This window comes from Hippocampus zosterae, chromosome 9 (assembly GCF_025434085.1).
Source record: "Hippocampus zosterae strain Florida chromosome 9, ASM2543408v3, whole genome shotgun sequence".
Classification (NCBI taxonomy): domain Eukaryota; kingdom Metazoa; phylum Chordata; class Actinopteri; order Syngnathiformes; family Syngnathidae; genus Hippocampus; species Hippocampus zosterae.
In genome coordinates, this window is record NC_067459.1 from 18,190,344 (window position 1) to 18,205,703 (window position 15,360).

Sequence of the window (15,360 nt, forward strand, 5' to 3'; positions counted from 1 at the left end):
ACAAAAAAAATACAGTATAACATTTTTTAATGGAATTAGAAGAGACAGAGAAATACAAAACTAAAAACCGTCACGTAGAAAACAATGTGGCTCCTTCAATAAATATAACTCACACAAATAAAGGAATACTTCATCCTCAATGAAAGGATTTCGTTTATTGTCGGAACATTGCTTCGGCGGGTGCAACACTTGAAGGAAGGAATACACTGTAACACTGGGGAAAATTGGAAATGAGAGGAAACGTTTATCGCTTTATTTTCACAATTAGCCAGCAACCAAATTGATCGGTCTACTTGTGCATTAACGTCGACATTTCCAGAAGCGCGCAACGCACATGCTCGTACGGTATGTTGCTAAAATATACAATGATTGGAATAGTTAGCGCATCTAGCTAGCCGAGAGTGTTAGCATATAAGTGATGTCGACTAACGTTAGCTGCCCGAGCGTAAGACAGCACAAATACATTCTCACTGCCACATTGAAAAATGAAGCAGGTTTTTCAAGCGAACGAGTTTTCCTGTCAAATAAAGGTGGAATATTATATTGCTTAATTGAATGCGAATAGTTGAGGGCGGGGGCTGTAATTGCGTGTGTTGTTTTATAAGTAGCTAGCGTATTGGTCTGCTGCTGGAGGACGGAAACAATTGCACTGTAGTTAAATTATACCAGCAGGTAGGTGCAGCGAGTGTGGTTCGACGGTTTCATGACCCATCGATGCTGTAGGTGTATATTTCAGCTAGCTGTTTATGCATCCCTTATTCAAACGGAATCGTGAAAGTTGCCATCAGTGATTAGTTCATCCACTTATATTTTTATTAATTTAACGATCCGTGGGCCAAATATGGTACTGTATTATACTGACGTTATGGTTAATGTGTGTAATTTAGCCAGAGGTTCGACCAAATGTCAAATAATTATGTCACTCCACACGTCTGGGAAATTAAAATACTGTGAAATTATATTTTCACATATACACATATATTTCCCCTTTCATCCTTTATGGTCAACTATGTCATTTGAACCTTTAATATCCAGTCACTGGGTATACATTGTTGACAGTGTTTTATGTTCTTTGTTTGTTTTGTGTTTGTTTTTAGGACCCCTGATGAAGGTGTGCAGGTAATAGTTTGAGAGCCCGTAAGACGCCATGTCTGAAGAGGCCATTTCAGAAAGTGACCTGGAGGCTAGCCTTAACAGTGAAGAGGGTTTTCAGGAAAATGATGAAGAGGAAGACAATGACGATACGGATGAGGGAGAGGAGGAGGAGGAGGGGGATGATGATGATGATGATGATGATGATGATGAGGATGAAGACTTTGGAGATGATGACGAACACAGTTTGGGTGAGTGTTTTCTATTTCTCGTGATCTCATGGGTAGCATGAATGGAAGTATAGTAGATGTCCTCATTAATGAAAGCGTGTCACACAAAAATAAGTACTGTTTAAATCAGACTCAGTCAAGGTAAAACTAATATACTGTTCTCTTCAAAGATAAACCAGCTAGTGCGCACAGCTGGAATGAAAAATCTCAAGAAAGTCGGGACTCCACCTCAGCTACCTCGGAGCCACCGTCACGGCCTGAATCCCAACCGTCGTCGAGGGCGCCCTCCAGACCAACCTCTCGCTCTCAACTTCCGAGCAGCCCTGGCAAATCAAGTCAGAGCAAGACACATTCCAGCAAATCAAAGAAACAAAAGGCTTCGAAACTAACCAAACCTTTCAAGCCTTCAAAACGATCCAAACCATCCAAGCCTGCCAAACCTGCACACATGAGGAAAAATATCAGGTGCGTATGTGTTTTACATTTCCTAACGTTGCGATTCTTCACATCCCCCGCCTCCTCCAAAACATACATATCAGTGCACAAAATGAGCAGTGATCAGTTCCACATAAAATCACAAAACCAACAAATCACGAATTTCACATAAAAAGGGAGGGAGGACTGAATGGACATAGTGCAAAAAGTCACTTGGCCTGACAGAAGTAAGTTCATGAATTCTGACTTGACTTCACCTTGGCAAATAACACTCTCCTATCATGTTCGGAACAAAATCTTGTACTTTTCTTTGTTTATGTCTACCATCTTCACAAAGAATTGCTTGCAAAGATACTTTTTAACAAACAGTAGAGTATTAGTATCACGCCAAAAAGCAGAGAGTGTTGTTGTTATGAAGAGTTGTACAAAAGTTGTTTAAATCTTCAATTAGTACTTACTTCTTAAACCAAATACGTTATTGTTTGACTCCAACAGAAAGCTACTGAACGAGGACCAGCTGGAGGCTGGAACCAAAGCTGCTCAACAGGAAGAGATGGACAGACGGAAGCGTCTGGAGCAACAGAGGAAAGACTTCCCTACACCAGCTCCAACTTTATTAGAGTCGCACCTAGGTTCATGGCTATTTTCCAGTCATTAAATAACTGTTTATCATTGTTCAGAGAACTTAAATAAGACTAAGACGATGCATTTTTGATGATCATCATTCCAACAGTGGACCCAACTTCCTTTTTGGGAGAGATGTCTCACTTGGTCCCCGCTCTTCTCGGCAAGCAGGATGTGATCTGCCTGGACAGCAGCGGTGATGAAGATGAAAACATGGAACCAAAACTCCCAGAGCTTGCAATGCGAGATGGTAATGGAGAACATAGGTCTTGGTGCTCTCTAATTGTGCCCTCAACTCTATTACCCAGTTAACCCCATGTGTGTGTGTGTGTATGTGCGCACCTGTCACTTTAATTTAAAAAAACAGTCCACCTCAAATAGACCAACTGGCTATTGTCTAGAAAAATGCTAATAAAATCATTTTATTTTAACGACGCTGTCTACAACTTAATAAATAAATGCCCCTGTGCACTATTGGGGGAAATATGGTAGATGCGGCAGGCCCTTATGCTCTGTTTATTGATGGCACAGATATAATTGAACTCAGCTCTGGGGACGAGGACGCCCTGCAGATAAGCAGTGAGTCGGGCGATGAGGAGGATGACGGTGGCCCCGCCGGCACAGAGGAGAGCAGTGGAGCGCACATCAATGATGCTCTGAACTTGCCTGACGCCCAGGGCCGCGTGCTGGTTAATATCAACCACCCTGCGGAGGAGAAGGACATTTATCTCGCGCCACAGCTGGCCAAGGCTGTCAAACCTCACCAGGTATGTCCACAGTGTGCTTTCTTCAGCACCTGCCAAAATGCCCGATGCATTTCCTCTCGTCGTGTCAATGTGACATTTTTCGACTCATCTATTCCCTAGATTGGTGGCATCAGGTTCCTGTATGATAACCTGATTGAGTCTCTGGAGCGTTACAAGAGCAGCAGTGGTTTTGGTTGCATCCTCGCTCACAGCATGGGGCTTGGCAAGACACTGCAGGTCATTTCCTTCATTGACATCCTACTGCGGAATACTGAGGCTCACACTGTCTTGGCTATTGTTCCTGTGAGTATAGAGTCCATATTGTCTGTTCATGTTTTCATTTCAACGGGTTTACACTCATTTTTTTCCTATCTTGAGTTATCTATACCGTATTGAATTATAACAAATCGAATATTTTCTTCCACTTTTGTCAACCTGACAACCTATCCAGATCCGCACCAAAATAAAATGGTTTCTTTCTTAACCCATGCCAGGCCCCTCCACAATATTTATTGTCTCATTTTCTTGCTGTTGCATAACTCTGCCTTACACACCTGCCCAGTCACATATTTGTCCTACCTTCATGATAGTTAGACATTACTTCAGTACGTACTTATATTGCTCCAACTCCTCTCTGATCTCTTTGTTTTTCTCATTTTAGGTGAACACACTTCAGAACTGGCTGGCAGAATTTAACCTGTGGCTTCCACCACAGGAAGCGCTTTCCTCCGAGACTGACCCCACGTTGTTTACTGGACGTACATTCAAAGTTCAAATCCTGAACGATGAGCACAGGTACGTTGCACACCACAATACACATAAATTGGCCCGTGTCAAATATTTGAAATGTTTAGCATCTTCAATCTGTGTCCTACAGAAACACGATAGCTCGGGCAAAGGTGGTGGAGGACTGGAGCCAAAATGGAGGCGTGTTGCTGATGGGCTATGAGATGTACCGCCTCCTAACAATGAAGAAGAGTTTTGTTACTGGCAAAAAGAAAAAATCAAAGAAGCCCATGGGGCCTGTCATCATTGATCTAGATGAGGAAGATAGACAACAAGAACTCATGAAAGGTGAGCAAAACTCTTCAGTATAGAATACTACCGCCAATGTGTGATTAATATACAAGTGCAAACAAATATTTACGCTTGTGTCATTATTATTATTATTGTTTTTTTTTTTAAGGTATTGAAAAATCCATTCTACGACCTGGGCCAGATGTGGTGATCTGTGACGAAGGCCATCGCATTAAGAACTATCATGCCAGCACGTCACAGGCTCTGAAGAATATCCGTTCGAGGCGCCGAGTGGTTCTGACAGGTTACCCATTACAGAACAATCTGATTGAATACTGGTGCATGGTGGATTTTGTTCGGCCGGACTTCTTAGGCACACGCCAGGAGTTCAGCAATATGTTTGAGCGCCCCATTCTGAACGGGCAATGTATGGACAGCACGCCTCACGATGTTCGCTTGATGCGTTACCGTAGCCATGTGCTGCACAGCTTGTTGGAGGGCTTTGTCCAGAGGTGAGCAGAGTTCCATAAATTGTCTATTTTTAGAAGAAAAATAACTCCGACCCACATTAATTGTTCTGAGTTTTTTTTTTCCTGCTTGATAGGCGAGGCCATGATGTTTTGCAACACCAGCTCCCCATTAAGATGGAGCATGTGATCTTGGTCCGGCTATCTCCGATACAGAAAGCGCTCTATACTGAGTTTATGAATCGCTTCAGAGAGGCAGGAAACAATGGTTGGCTTGGTCTGAACCCGCTCAAGGCCTTTTGTGTATGCTGCAAGGTAAGACTCGAAAATCAGAAATTTCTCCCAATGGGGCACGTGGGATTGCATTGTACGGCCTTCATCAATAAAACTGTGTTTTTCATCTTCACGCTAGATCTGGAATCACCCGGACGTGCTTTTTGAAACTGTACAGAAAGAGAATCAGGCAAACGAGCAGGATCTGGACCTCGACGACATCGCCGGCGGTCCCAAAGGCAAAGTGTCAGACTCCAATAACAGCAAAGCCAACAACATTCCGCCGCTGCTCAATCCCTCTCAGGATCGAAGCAATCAAGTCATTACTTATGAATGGGTATGGTGTGACACTCTTAACCATTCGCTGCAGCAGTGACCGTTTAAAAAAAAAACTCCCAATGGTCATTTACAAGCTCTAGACTATACTGAGCTTCTTTCTTTCACAGGCAAAAGAACTCATGTCAAACTACCAGATAGGACTTCTGGAACACTCGGCCAAAATGGTGCTACTATTTCATTTGATTGACGAGAGCGTCAGAAGAGGAGACAAGATTTTGGTCTTCAGGTAAGTCGCTTAGGTGTTTGTTAAATCAAACCCCAATCGGCCACAAAGCAGTTTTGTTCTGTAAGATTTGAAAAGAACATGTATGACATGTCTTGAAGCTTAAGCCAGCAGCCACATGTGCTAGTTAGTCATATATTGTACATGTATCGCATTCCTCAAATAGTGTCCAGAGCTCACTCACTTTTTCCAATATCTCCTCCTGCATTGCCAGTCAAAGCTTGTCCACCCTGACAGTCATTGAGGACTTCTTATCAAAGAGACCCATTCCATCACAAGACACCACCGAGTCTCAGAACCCCAACTGGGTTCGCAATCACAATTATTATCGTAAGTTCTGTTCTCTGAGAATGGATTGTGCGTAAAATTAGAATTTAAAAAAATGTTCGTACCATAATGAATCTTTGAACAAAACCATTTCTAAGTGGTTGACTGCAAATTTATGTCAACGTTAAGTACAACTGAACTGTGCTCAAAAATGTATCCTACTGGATTAAAAAAAAAAGTTGGAGCCAGTGTAACATAATGCACGCTTTGAACATTTCATTCAGTGATCCATTTGATTACCGCTAAAGGGAACCTGCATATCACACTTTGAGAAGCACTGAACTTGGAGGGTGGGGGGTGAGTAACTGTCGTTAGACTGTAAAAGAAAAACATGTCTTTGTTTAGGACTGGATGGGAGCACATCATCTTCAGAAAGAGAGCGCCTGATCAATCAGTTTAATGACCCGGAGAACACCAAATCGTTCCTCTTCCTGCTGTCTACCAGGTGTGTGTGTCACATTCTCCCTGTATCATTTCCCTAAGCTCCTTCCTTCTGCCCACTGACGGGCACTAAAACCTGTACATCTTTGCACCAACTTTTGTCCTCCTGCCAGAGCGGGTTGCCTGGGTGTGAATCTCATTGGAGCGAACCGTGTTGTTGTGTTCGACGCCTCCTGGAACCCGTGTCATGATGCCCAGGCCGTGTGTCGGGTGTACCGCTACGGTCAAAAGAAACCCTGTTACATTTACCGGCTGGTTTGTGACTTTACCTTGGAGAAGAAGATTTATGAGAGACAGGTCTCCAAACAGAGCATGTCCGGTAAGAATTTGAAATTGATTTTTATGGTTGAAGAGTAACTTACTTGAAACACAGACCTCCCCATGCATTGCAGACCGCGTCGTGGATGACCTGAACCCGGCGCTGAACTTTACCCGAAAGGAAGTGGAGTCACTGTTGCATTTTGTCGAAGAGGAACCTGAAGCAAGCAAGATCAATCTGAGGGCTTTTGAAGATGAGCCAGTCATATATGCAGCCTGTCAGCTTTACCCACACCTCATCACCAAAGTACAATGACTATTTTATGAATGATGAGCTGATATACTGCGCGGCGTGTGTGATGCATTGAGAAGATGTCTTTCTTTCCATTTGTGCACACAGCAACCTTTCCAACATGAATCTCTGTTAGTGGACCGGAAGGAATCCAAACTGACCAAAGCGGAGAAGAGAGCGGCCAAAAAAAGCTACGAGGATGAAAAACGAGCTTCCGTGCCCTACTCTCGGCCTTCCTATGCCCCTTATTATCCAAGCGGCAACCATGCGCTCGCAAACATATCTGCATTCAGTCAACGTGGCTGGTGGGTTTCAATTCAGTCTTTGATTGCATTTAATGTCATCTGACGAGCAGTTTTCAAACGCGACGGCTTGCTTTGCCTCGCTTAGTGCAGTCATAGCTGATCAGCTCGTTCATTTCAATGTTGCTATTTGCAGGCGTCCAATGGCCCGGCCTGACGACAAGCCAGTCGCAAGTGTGAGGCCCATCCAGTCGACCCCAATTCCCATGATGCCTCGCCAGGTTGTCATGGGCATGGCGGGGGGCAGTTCTCCTGGCAGTTTACCAGTCAATTTCCTGCAGAAGGCTGGAGTTTACGTTCAGCGGATTGTCACCACAACAGGTACCGTGTCTTGTTTTACTATCTATCATACTGACAAAAAAAAAGGGCGAGTGAGGTGCAGGTATTCTTGTTGTTCACTTTGGGTCAACACCCTCACTTTCCACTCGAACATCTTTAACTTTGAGTGTGTGTGGCTTTAAAAAGGTAGTGCCTGGCCTGCTAAGTGGCTGTCTCTATCCTTCACCTATGTTCTAAGTGGCAGAATTAGGCTGTTATTGAATGTGTTAGCATATTTGTTGTGGCATGTCACTTCATTCTGCTTTGCAGGAGACACAATGCACTTTACTTTTTCTTTTTTAAATGACACCAAATTTTGGACATTTTAGGTCTTGTATTTCCTCCGCCATCGCGCGGAGCGTGAATGTGCAGTAATGTTAGTCAATGCAGAAAACTGATCACTGCAAAGCTTCGAGGCAGAGATTTTGCATTGAACTTTTTTGTATTCAAATGTTTGAGCTATTCAATGACGCCCTAATATGTATTTTCATGTTCCTTGTCTTTCCATCTGTAGACATCTTCATCCCGGGAGCCAACAGTACAACAGATGTCCAAGCTCGGATTCGCGCTGGCGAGAGCATCCATGTCATCAGAGGATCTAAAGGTAGATGCAATTCATTCTTTAGTCATTAAACGTGTACCGAGTCCATCATCAGGCGTTTTCTTGTCCACAGGTACTTACATCAGGACAAATGATGGAAGAATTTTTGCAATTAGATCTGGAAAAATCAGTAGACCATCCGCCGCGGGCACGGCTGTTTCAAGAGGTACAAATGCATCTTGATTTATTGTTGTAATCAAACTATGGGTTCCATCTGTCATCATTCTGTGTGGAGGGAAGCGAGTGGGGTTGTTTGTGTGCCAGTGGCTGAATTAATATTTTCCTCATGTTTACTGATGGGGTTGTTATTTTGCAAAATGTCACCTTGGTAATGCAGCATAGCCACAGTGATGCATTGTGGTGGCACCATCATGCTTTTGGGCTCATTTTTCTTCTCCCGGGAATTGGAGCTTTAGGATGGAGAGTCTTCTAAATTAACACTTCCAAAGTCAGTTTGGTGCCCAAACCTTCAGCATGACAATGATTCCAAGCATATATGCAAATCAAAAGAATATGAACATAAAGAAATAACCTGAGGTGACCAAAAGTGGCCTATGCACAAAAGATGCCCTTACAATCTGACATTTGGTGATTTGTCACATCATCAGACACAGTTGCTGTTGTATTGCAATTACCATCTAAAAAAAACAGAGCACTCCGAGTGTCACCGCACGTAATATTCTTACAAATGACAGTGACATTATGCAGTTTGAACATTAACACTGCGTCCTCAATGTGGGGAAAATTGCACAAAGTTAAATTCGGAACTGTACTTGGGCAATGATTCTTTCACGTACCACTAGGGTGAGCCCGAATACCACCAGTGATACCAGAATCATTGCCCGCTAGTCAAAGCCAAGAGTTGTCTGAACGGTGGCTAATATCTTTAAAAAAAATTGAGTTGCATCACCAGTATCTAAAAAAAAAAAAGTTAATTTTTAATGGTGTGTATGTCCCTCTCCTCTACAGATAGCCAGCGTTCTGCGATCCATCCACTCAGCAATGGCTGCGCCTCCCCCGGGGAACAACTGCAGCACTCACCCGAAGTTGACGTGGAGCACCAGTCCTCGTCTCCCTTGAGCTCCGAGATTCTCCGCGAGCTCAGCCACTACACGGCGTCCACCAGCGACGCCACCGGCGGCGCGGGGAACGAACTCTCCTCCCCGTTGGATGCGTCCGTCACAGCTGCGGGAGATGGCCGGAGTCTGATTCCGGACCTCCGCTCACCACTCAACGACGACCTCCTGACTTCGGGCTTAGAGACGCAAGGGGTGAAACGCAGGCATACTGAAAGTCAAAGCGCCATGGCCAAACGGACTCTGCCTACATCGCATTTCCCCGGCTTGTCCATGAACTCCAGTGGGCTCAGTTTTCCACCAGTGGGTCTGAACTCTCCTTCGCTTTTAGGGAACCTGGGACATATGACTCACCCTCTTCTGATGGGTGGAAGCGGTGGACCTTCATTCCTTCAGGCACCAGGACAAACACTGGCAGACCTGCAAACCATGTTCCCTTCCGCACCGGGCAACGGACAACTTCCTCCCCCTTCCGCATCAGCTCTATCAACCGCCCTCTCTTCGTCCTCCAACACCATCCCCATATCGTCGGCATCATCATCATCCGCAACGACTTCCTCACTGGCATCAGGTTCTCTGCCACCATACTTGATGAGCCCCAATATGACGGGGCTGCTTTCGTCAGGCTTCCCTCTCAACTACAGCCAGTCCCTGCTCCCAGAACCCCGGATGTTTCCCGGCCCTCTCCTTGCCGGGTCAGCTGGTTTCCACACAGTAAACTCTGCTTCAAATGCCTCCGGCTTCCTCTCCCATTTCAACAATCCCACATCCAGCCTGTTTGGGTCGGCTCTGACCCAACCGGACAGGTATCAGAGTGCGGAGAACGGAGGCGATAGTTCCGATGATGATGTCATAGAGGTGACTGGACACTGAAGACTCACACAGGGACTGTTTGGATACAAAGGTTAATCATGCCTGATTGGACTGGGGTGCGATTCGACAAATATTGTTTTTTCTGCTAAAAACAACCCTGACTCATGTGAATTGTGTATATCCTCATTGTTTCTGATAAACAGCTTCATTTCAATATTCCATGATGTTCATTTTTTGGCCATTCATTTAGTTGATAGCATTCCTTGTGCCAACAGCGACGCAGAGACATCTTTCCCTGATCAATAGGGGAATCCTCATGCACTTTTAAAAATGTTATTAAGTCAGTAACACATTTTTATGCTGAATAAAACTGTCTTGTTGGGTTTGCTGTGAAATGGAGCAAGTATTTGTAGCAGCACTCACAGGCCGAATTCCCGACAGATTTTATTTCACACCGTGCAAAATTCATCACACTCATCGTGGCCACGGACTAATTTCACAACCCAAATATTAAAAAATATCAATAAATAAAAATCCACTGAAATATTTGAGTCTGCCAAAAAGTAGAGCATCCCATTTGGAAAAGAGATTGTGGTTCCGTGACTCATTATAAAACTGTAGATATCTGTATATAGCAGTTATTCTCATTGTTTATATTTCAACAAATTCATTTCAGCTTGTCGGGAGGTGTATAATTATGGCATACAGGAAGATAACAGTTGCATTGTTTTGCGACAGTTTTGGGAGGGGTCACTCCCCCTCCCTTTTAACACTCAAATGAATGTATCTCAACTTGCCCTCAGTGACACACTCTTGTGTTCTGTCATTTTTAGCCTTAAATAACACAAAGAGGTCTTGGGTGTCCAGATTTTAACTTGGTACGTGCTCTTTTTTTTTTACTTTGTTACCATTGTGATATCAAATGTGAACTTGCTCTTGTTTCCTAAAACAAGAACCGATCAAGTCAAAGTAACACTCAGCCACTCAAACGTTTCCCATCGTGGTCCGGGTATTTACCGAATGTCAACGTCTCCATCAGAACATTCACACTCACGCCCACGAGTGACTGCGGCCGGGCTGGGCCGGCCAGGTGGCGTTGTGGGCTTTGCCACCCGAACCAGTTGCAACGGCCTCCTGTGTTAGTAGTTATGTCAGTGGTGTGTTTAGATCTTTGCTGCTCTCAAGCCTTGTGTGTGGGGTTTTTTTTTTTGTATTCACGCCACACTGATGTTTCGATTTAGGAATCTGTTGAGTCGATGGTTTTATTGGCCTATAGATGAAAAAAACAGGAGAGCATGATACTAGACAGCATAACCTGTAAAAAGTTTCCAGTAGACTGGTGGAGACATTTTTTTGCTGTATGGTTTTTCTTCAGCCTGTCTTAGAATCTTGTAACGTTGCTCTGAAAGGCTGATTATGGAAACGATGCAGATCCCATGTCTATATTTGTACTCTTGTTAGAATTTGAAGTGGGTTATCATTGCTTTATGTTTAACTCTGTTGTTTCATGTCCAGTGGGGTCATTTTTATGGATTGGATATTTAATTTTTTTAATTACTTTTTATAATTTGATCATGTGTTCTTTCAATAGTAGCTTCTCTCATTTCAGTATATGTAGTTTCTGAAATGTATTTATTATTTTTTTATTACCTTCTGTTCACTTAAATGGCTGATCCACGCCATGTAGACAAAAGCAGAAAATAACTGTTATTAATGTTATTTTAAAAATAAAACACTTCTATTGCATGAATAGTTTTTTTAATAAACACAGCTTTGGCGCTCAAAAACATAATTCCGTACAAATCAGGTCAATTTAAAGGCAATTCAAAATGACATCTGACAATCAATTTTGGCCTTCACACTTCACACAACATGCTATTATGTAAGCGTTTGACAAAAAGCATTGTCAATTTTTGGTCCACAGTGTCATACTGAAATCAAGAACCACCCCAAAACCAATTTGAGGGCTTTTGTGAAATAAATTTGCATTCGTGGAAACATGTCACTCAGTGGCGATGTACAGTGAAAAAAATTGTTACCCATATAAATACACACAGGTATATGGCTTTGTGTGTAAACCATAATCCCTGCATAAGTGTCAGTAACGATATTCAGACCGATGTACTCAAGTACTGTACTAGTACTTGTGTATTTAAAAAAAGAGAGTGAAAGATTCTTAAAGGGGAAGTTAAGTCAACAATGTTCTTTACAATATAGTAAGTCATAATTTGCCCCACTAGTATGAACAAAACATTCACGCATCACAGTGCCGAAGAGCTCAGGCAATGACCAATCACGATGAACCTGTTTTCTGGGTTTGGTCATGTAACGTTGGACAGCAAGTGGCAAAATGGCCACCAGCTCAGATTGTTAACGGATACATTTTGTCACTGAATTCATATTCCACAAATGCAATACTACTCAGGATATAGTGTTTAGACTCATGGCACCCCAAAGAACAGAATATTGTGAAAAACATGTTTGACTCGACTTCCCCTCTAAGTAAGACAAAAAGGACACTCTGAAAAATGCGCAAGTACAAAAAAAATGAAATTGTTCGAGTCAATCACATTGAATACCCGTTTTGATAACTTCACTCGAGAATAAAATCAACTTATGCACATGAACAAAGATATGTATTCAGAGTTCATTACTTCTCACCACCGATTAGGACTGGAAACGTTTCTTTGTCACATAAGCACTGGTGACTTGATTCATGATGATGAGGGCACAAAGAATAGGACAAAGTGCCGCCAGGTACCAAGTGGCATCACCAACCGACTTGGTGAACCACCCAGAAGTCAAGCCGAGGAGCAGGCTGACGCTGCCAAACAGGTATGTGACAAGCCCTGAGGTCGCGTGGTACCTCTTGAGCTTAGCCAGCGACCAGCCTTTGACCAAAGAATGGTAGATGAGAGGCACGGCGGCCAGCGACTGGACCGCCACCACGCACACCGTGATCACGCCCAGCAGGCCGTGCCAGGAGGTGAAGTGAGGCTTGCCATGCAGGTGTTTGTTGTAAAAGATGGCTGCCAGGCCGAGCGTGGCACACGTTACGCAGGCGCATTGCAGCATCCAGTGCACACGACGTTTCACTTTGTGGGAAAACTTCCTCATGGGGGAGCCATGGGGTGAGAAGAGGAGGATGGCTTCAGTCATGAAGAAGGAGAACTGGGGCAGAAGAAAATGATACTTAGCTCTGCATTCGTCATTACAGTCAACAGCCAGCAACACCTGCCCAACGTAATGAGAGCCAATAAAAGGTTCTAGCACACATTCGGCTAGTTAACTTGAGTCGGAGTCTTCCAAATTACAAGTCGTCGCTTGGTCGGTTATATGCCTTGAGAGCCAAAATTTTAATTACGAGTGAATTTCAAGCGTAGTGGAAAAGAAAAAACAGCACAGTGGCAGTCACTGAGGCACCTTCAGCTGTTTATACCGGGGGCATTCGGTAACTATGAAGGGCCAGAACAAAACATGCAAACAAACTAACTAAATAAAAGTAAGAATGTATTTTCCTAAAGGCTTAAAGAATACAGAATGAGGACACGGAGTATGATTTCATTATTGAGACATCTCATATTGTAACGACTGTAGAGGCCCAGTGCCAGTTCTGAAGGGGCCATTATAACTTAGCTCATGGTGGCTCAACAGTGCTAACCACTTAAAAAGCTCAATGTAGGGCCCTGGAATGGGAAATACAGTCAAATACAAATTGAAAAAACTCACGAGGAGCATGGATCAGACGCTACCGCAGAATTAATCACGTGGTAAACCGCCCATCTCTGTTTGAATCTGAACTCCTGACGTCCGTCACAGTCACACCCAAGGGAAATTTAGAGTGTTCAATTAACCTATCGGCATGTCTTTAATGTGGGCGGAACGTTATAAAACCAGTTTGAAAAACGTCTATAGATTTTTTCTCATCTCTCTCTCTCTCTCTTACAGTATATCTTGTGTGTGTGTGTGTGTGTGTGTGTGTGTGCGCGTGTGCAAAATTTGTTTATTATAATTTGTGGCTTGCAGAAGTGTACAAATGCTTTGAATCATGCGTTGCTAATATTTTGCCCCCCTCATCCACCATCCAGATACAGTACTGTTCAGCTGCCACTATGAAATGCTGTGAAAGTAAATGTGTCACGTGTTTCAAAAACAGATTTTGAATCTATCCAACTTACTGCTAGTGTCATGAGAAAAGGATGCCAGGAAAACCAACCTGTAAAAAGTTACACCAACAGGTCACGTATACGTATAACACATGAAGAAGAACGCGTGTGAAGAAAAAAAACAAAAAACAAATGGTTCACTCACTTGTACCAGGTCGCGCTAGAAGAGCGACGAAGCCCGTGAGGCTTATGCCGAGGAAGTGTGTCAACACTGCGGAAGCTACTCGGGCGAAAGCGAACAGGCGAGGTTCAGCTTCAGTCTCTTTGTCGTGGGCCATGTTCGACAAAATATTGTACGGTACAGTATGGGCGATTTATAGCAATCCACAAACGCCACCGGTCACCCAGAGTTTCCAAAAGAAACGAAACGGGATCAAAGGTAAACCATCGCCATTAAAAGGATAGAGAAGGTCATTTAAGCAAATCTACAGGACCAAGAAACGGTCATATTATAGATGACGTGTGATGAATGATGGTCATATTTGATATGGTGTGTTGGCAGCGCGATGCCACCTCCCAATAGTATCCAGCTGCAGACTCGGAGGAGGTAACTTTAGGTAATGGTAGACAAACGCCGGAAGTGGCTGTGGTAAATTTAGGCAAATGGATTTTCAAAATAAAGGTATTGTGTTCATTAGTTGTAATAGGGAATTTAAATTATTTAACAAGTCATATCCGGCGCAAAGTTACTTGCCTAAACCTAACTTTCCCTAAATCGGCCTCCTCCGGGTCTGCAGCTGGACCCTTCTCCGATGCCTGGAAAACCGATGGGAATAACTTCCGGTTACTTCCGGTTAGACTTAAAAAAAAGATATTAGCGGATTGTTTGTTTGTTTTTCACAATAAAGTCGCAGTTAACAGTTTGCGGGTAACCCCCAAAATAGTCAGGTGTCTTATTTTATTTTTCCAATTCATTGAAATTGGCCAAATGACTAATATTGTATTTTCTGAGCAATCATATCAGTTTTTGAACTTTGTGTAACTAAGCCCAATCGGTTTGAATTAACTTGAATTGAATTCATTACAGTATAGCAATACTGCCGCGACTGCAAATGCTCATTATGTCATTATGATGACAAATAGATGTAGGCCTATTGCTCATCATTTTTAATTATGTTAATTCCTGTGTGTATTTCTTTCTATCTATCTATCTATCTATCTATCTATCTATCTATCTATCTATCTATCTATCTATCTATCTATCTATCTATCTATCTATCTATCTATCTATCTATCTATCTATCTATCGATTGATCGATCTCATCAAAAAAATTACAATATCATGAAAAAGTTGGGGCGGCCCGGTAGTCCAGTGGTTAG

The 15,360-nt window shown here is 43.2% G+C and overlaps 2 protein-coding genes across 2 annotated transcripts; one reads left to right on the forward strand and one right to left on the reverse strand.

Moving 5' to 3' along the window:
* Nucleotides 1-83: 83 nt before the first annotated feature.
* On the forward strand, nucleotides 84-11,620 carry rad54l2 (RAD54 like 2). Its single transcript, XM_052077313.1, has 22 exons — nucleotides 84-345; nucleotides 1,098-1,343; nucleotides 1,493-1,787; nucleotides 2,253-2,389; nucleotides 2,491-2,631; nucleotides 2,913-3,148; nucleotides 3,248-3,430; nucleotides 3,789-3,922; nucleotides 4,005-4,201; nucleotides 4,314-4,656; nucleotides 4,749-4,926; nucleotides 5,024-5,221; nucleotides 5,331-5,449; nucleotides 5,661-5,776; nucleotides 6,119-6,218; nucleotides 6,328-6,533; nucleotides 6,607-6,779; nucleotides 6,873-7,069; nucleotides 7,203-7,387; nucleotides 7,899-7,988; nucleotides 8,059-8,151; nucleotides 8,955-11,620. Exons 2-22 carry the CDS (start codon nucleotides 1,148-1,150, stop codon nucleotides 9,932-9,934), a joined length of 4,497 nt encoding a protein of 1,498 aa, XP_051933273.1. The 5' UTR covers nucleotides 84-345; nucleotides 1,098-1,147; the 3' UTR covers nucleotides 9,935-11,620.
* LOC127608292 (transmembrane reductase CYB561D2) lies at nucleotides 10,294-14,808 on the reverse strand. The gene is made up of 3 exons (XM_052077315.1): nucleotides 14,186-14,808; nucleotides 14,053-14,090; nucleotides 10,294-13,045 (listed from the first exon to the last, which is right to left on the reverse strand). The coding sequence occupies exons 1-3, from the start codon at nucleotides 14,316-14,318 to the stop codon at nucleotides 12,542-12,544; spliced, it is 675 nt and encodes a 224-aa protein (XP_051933275.1). The 5' UTR covers nucleotides 14,319-14,808; the 3' UTR covers nucleotides 10,294-12,541.
* Between the last annotated feature and the right edge of the window lie 552 nt (nucleotides 14,809-15,360).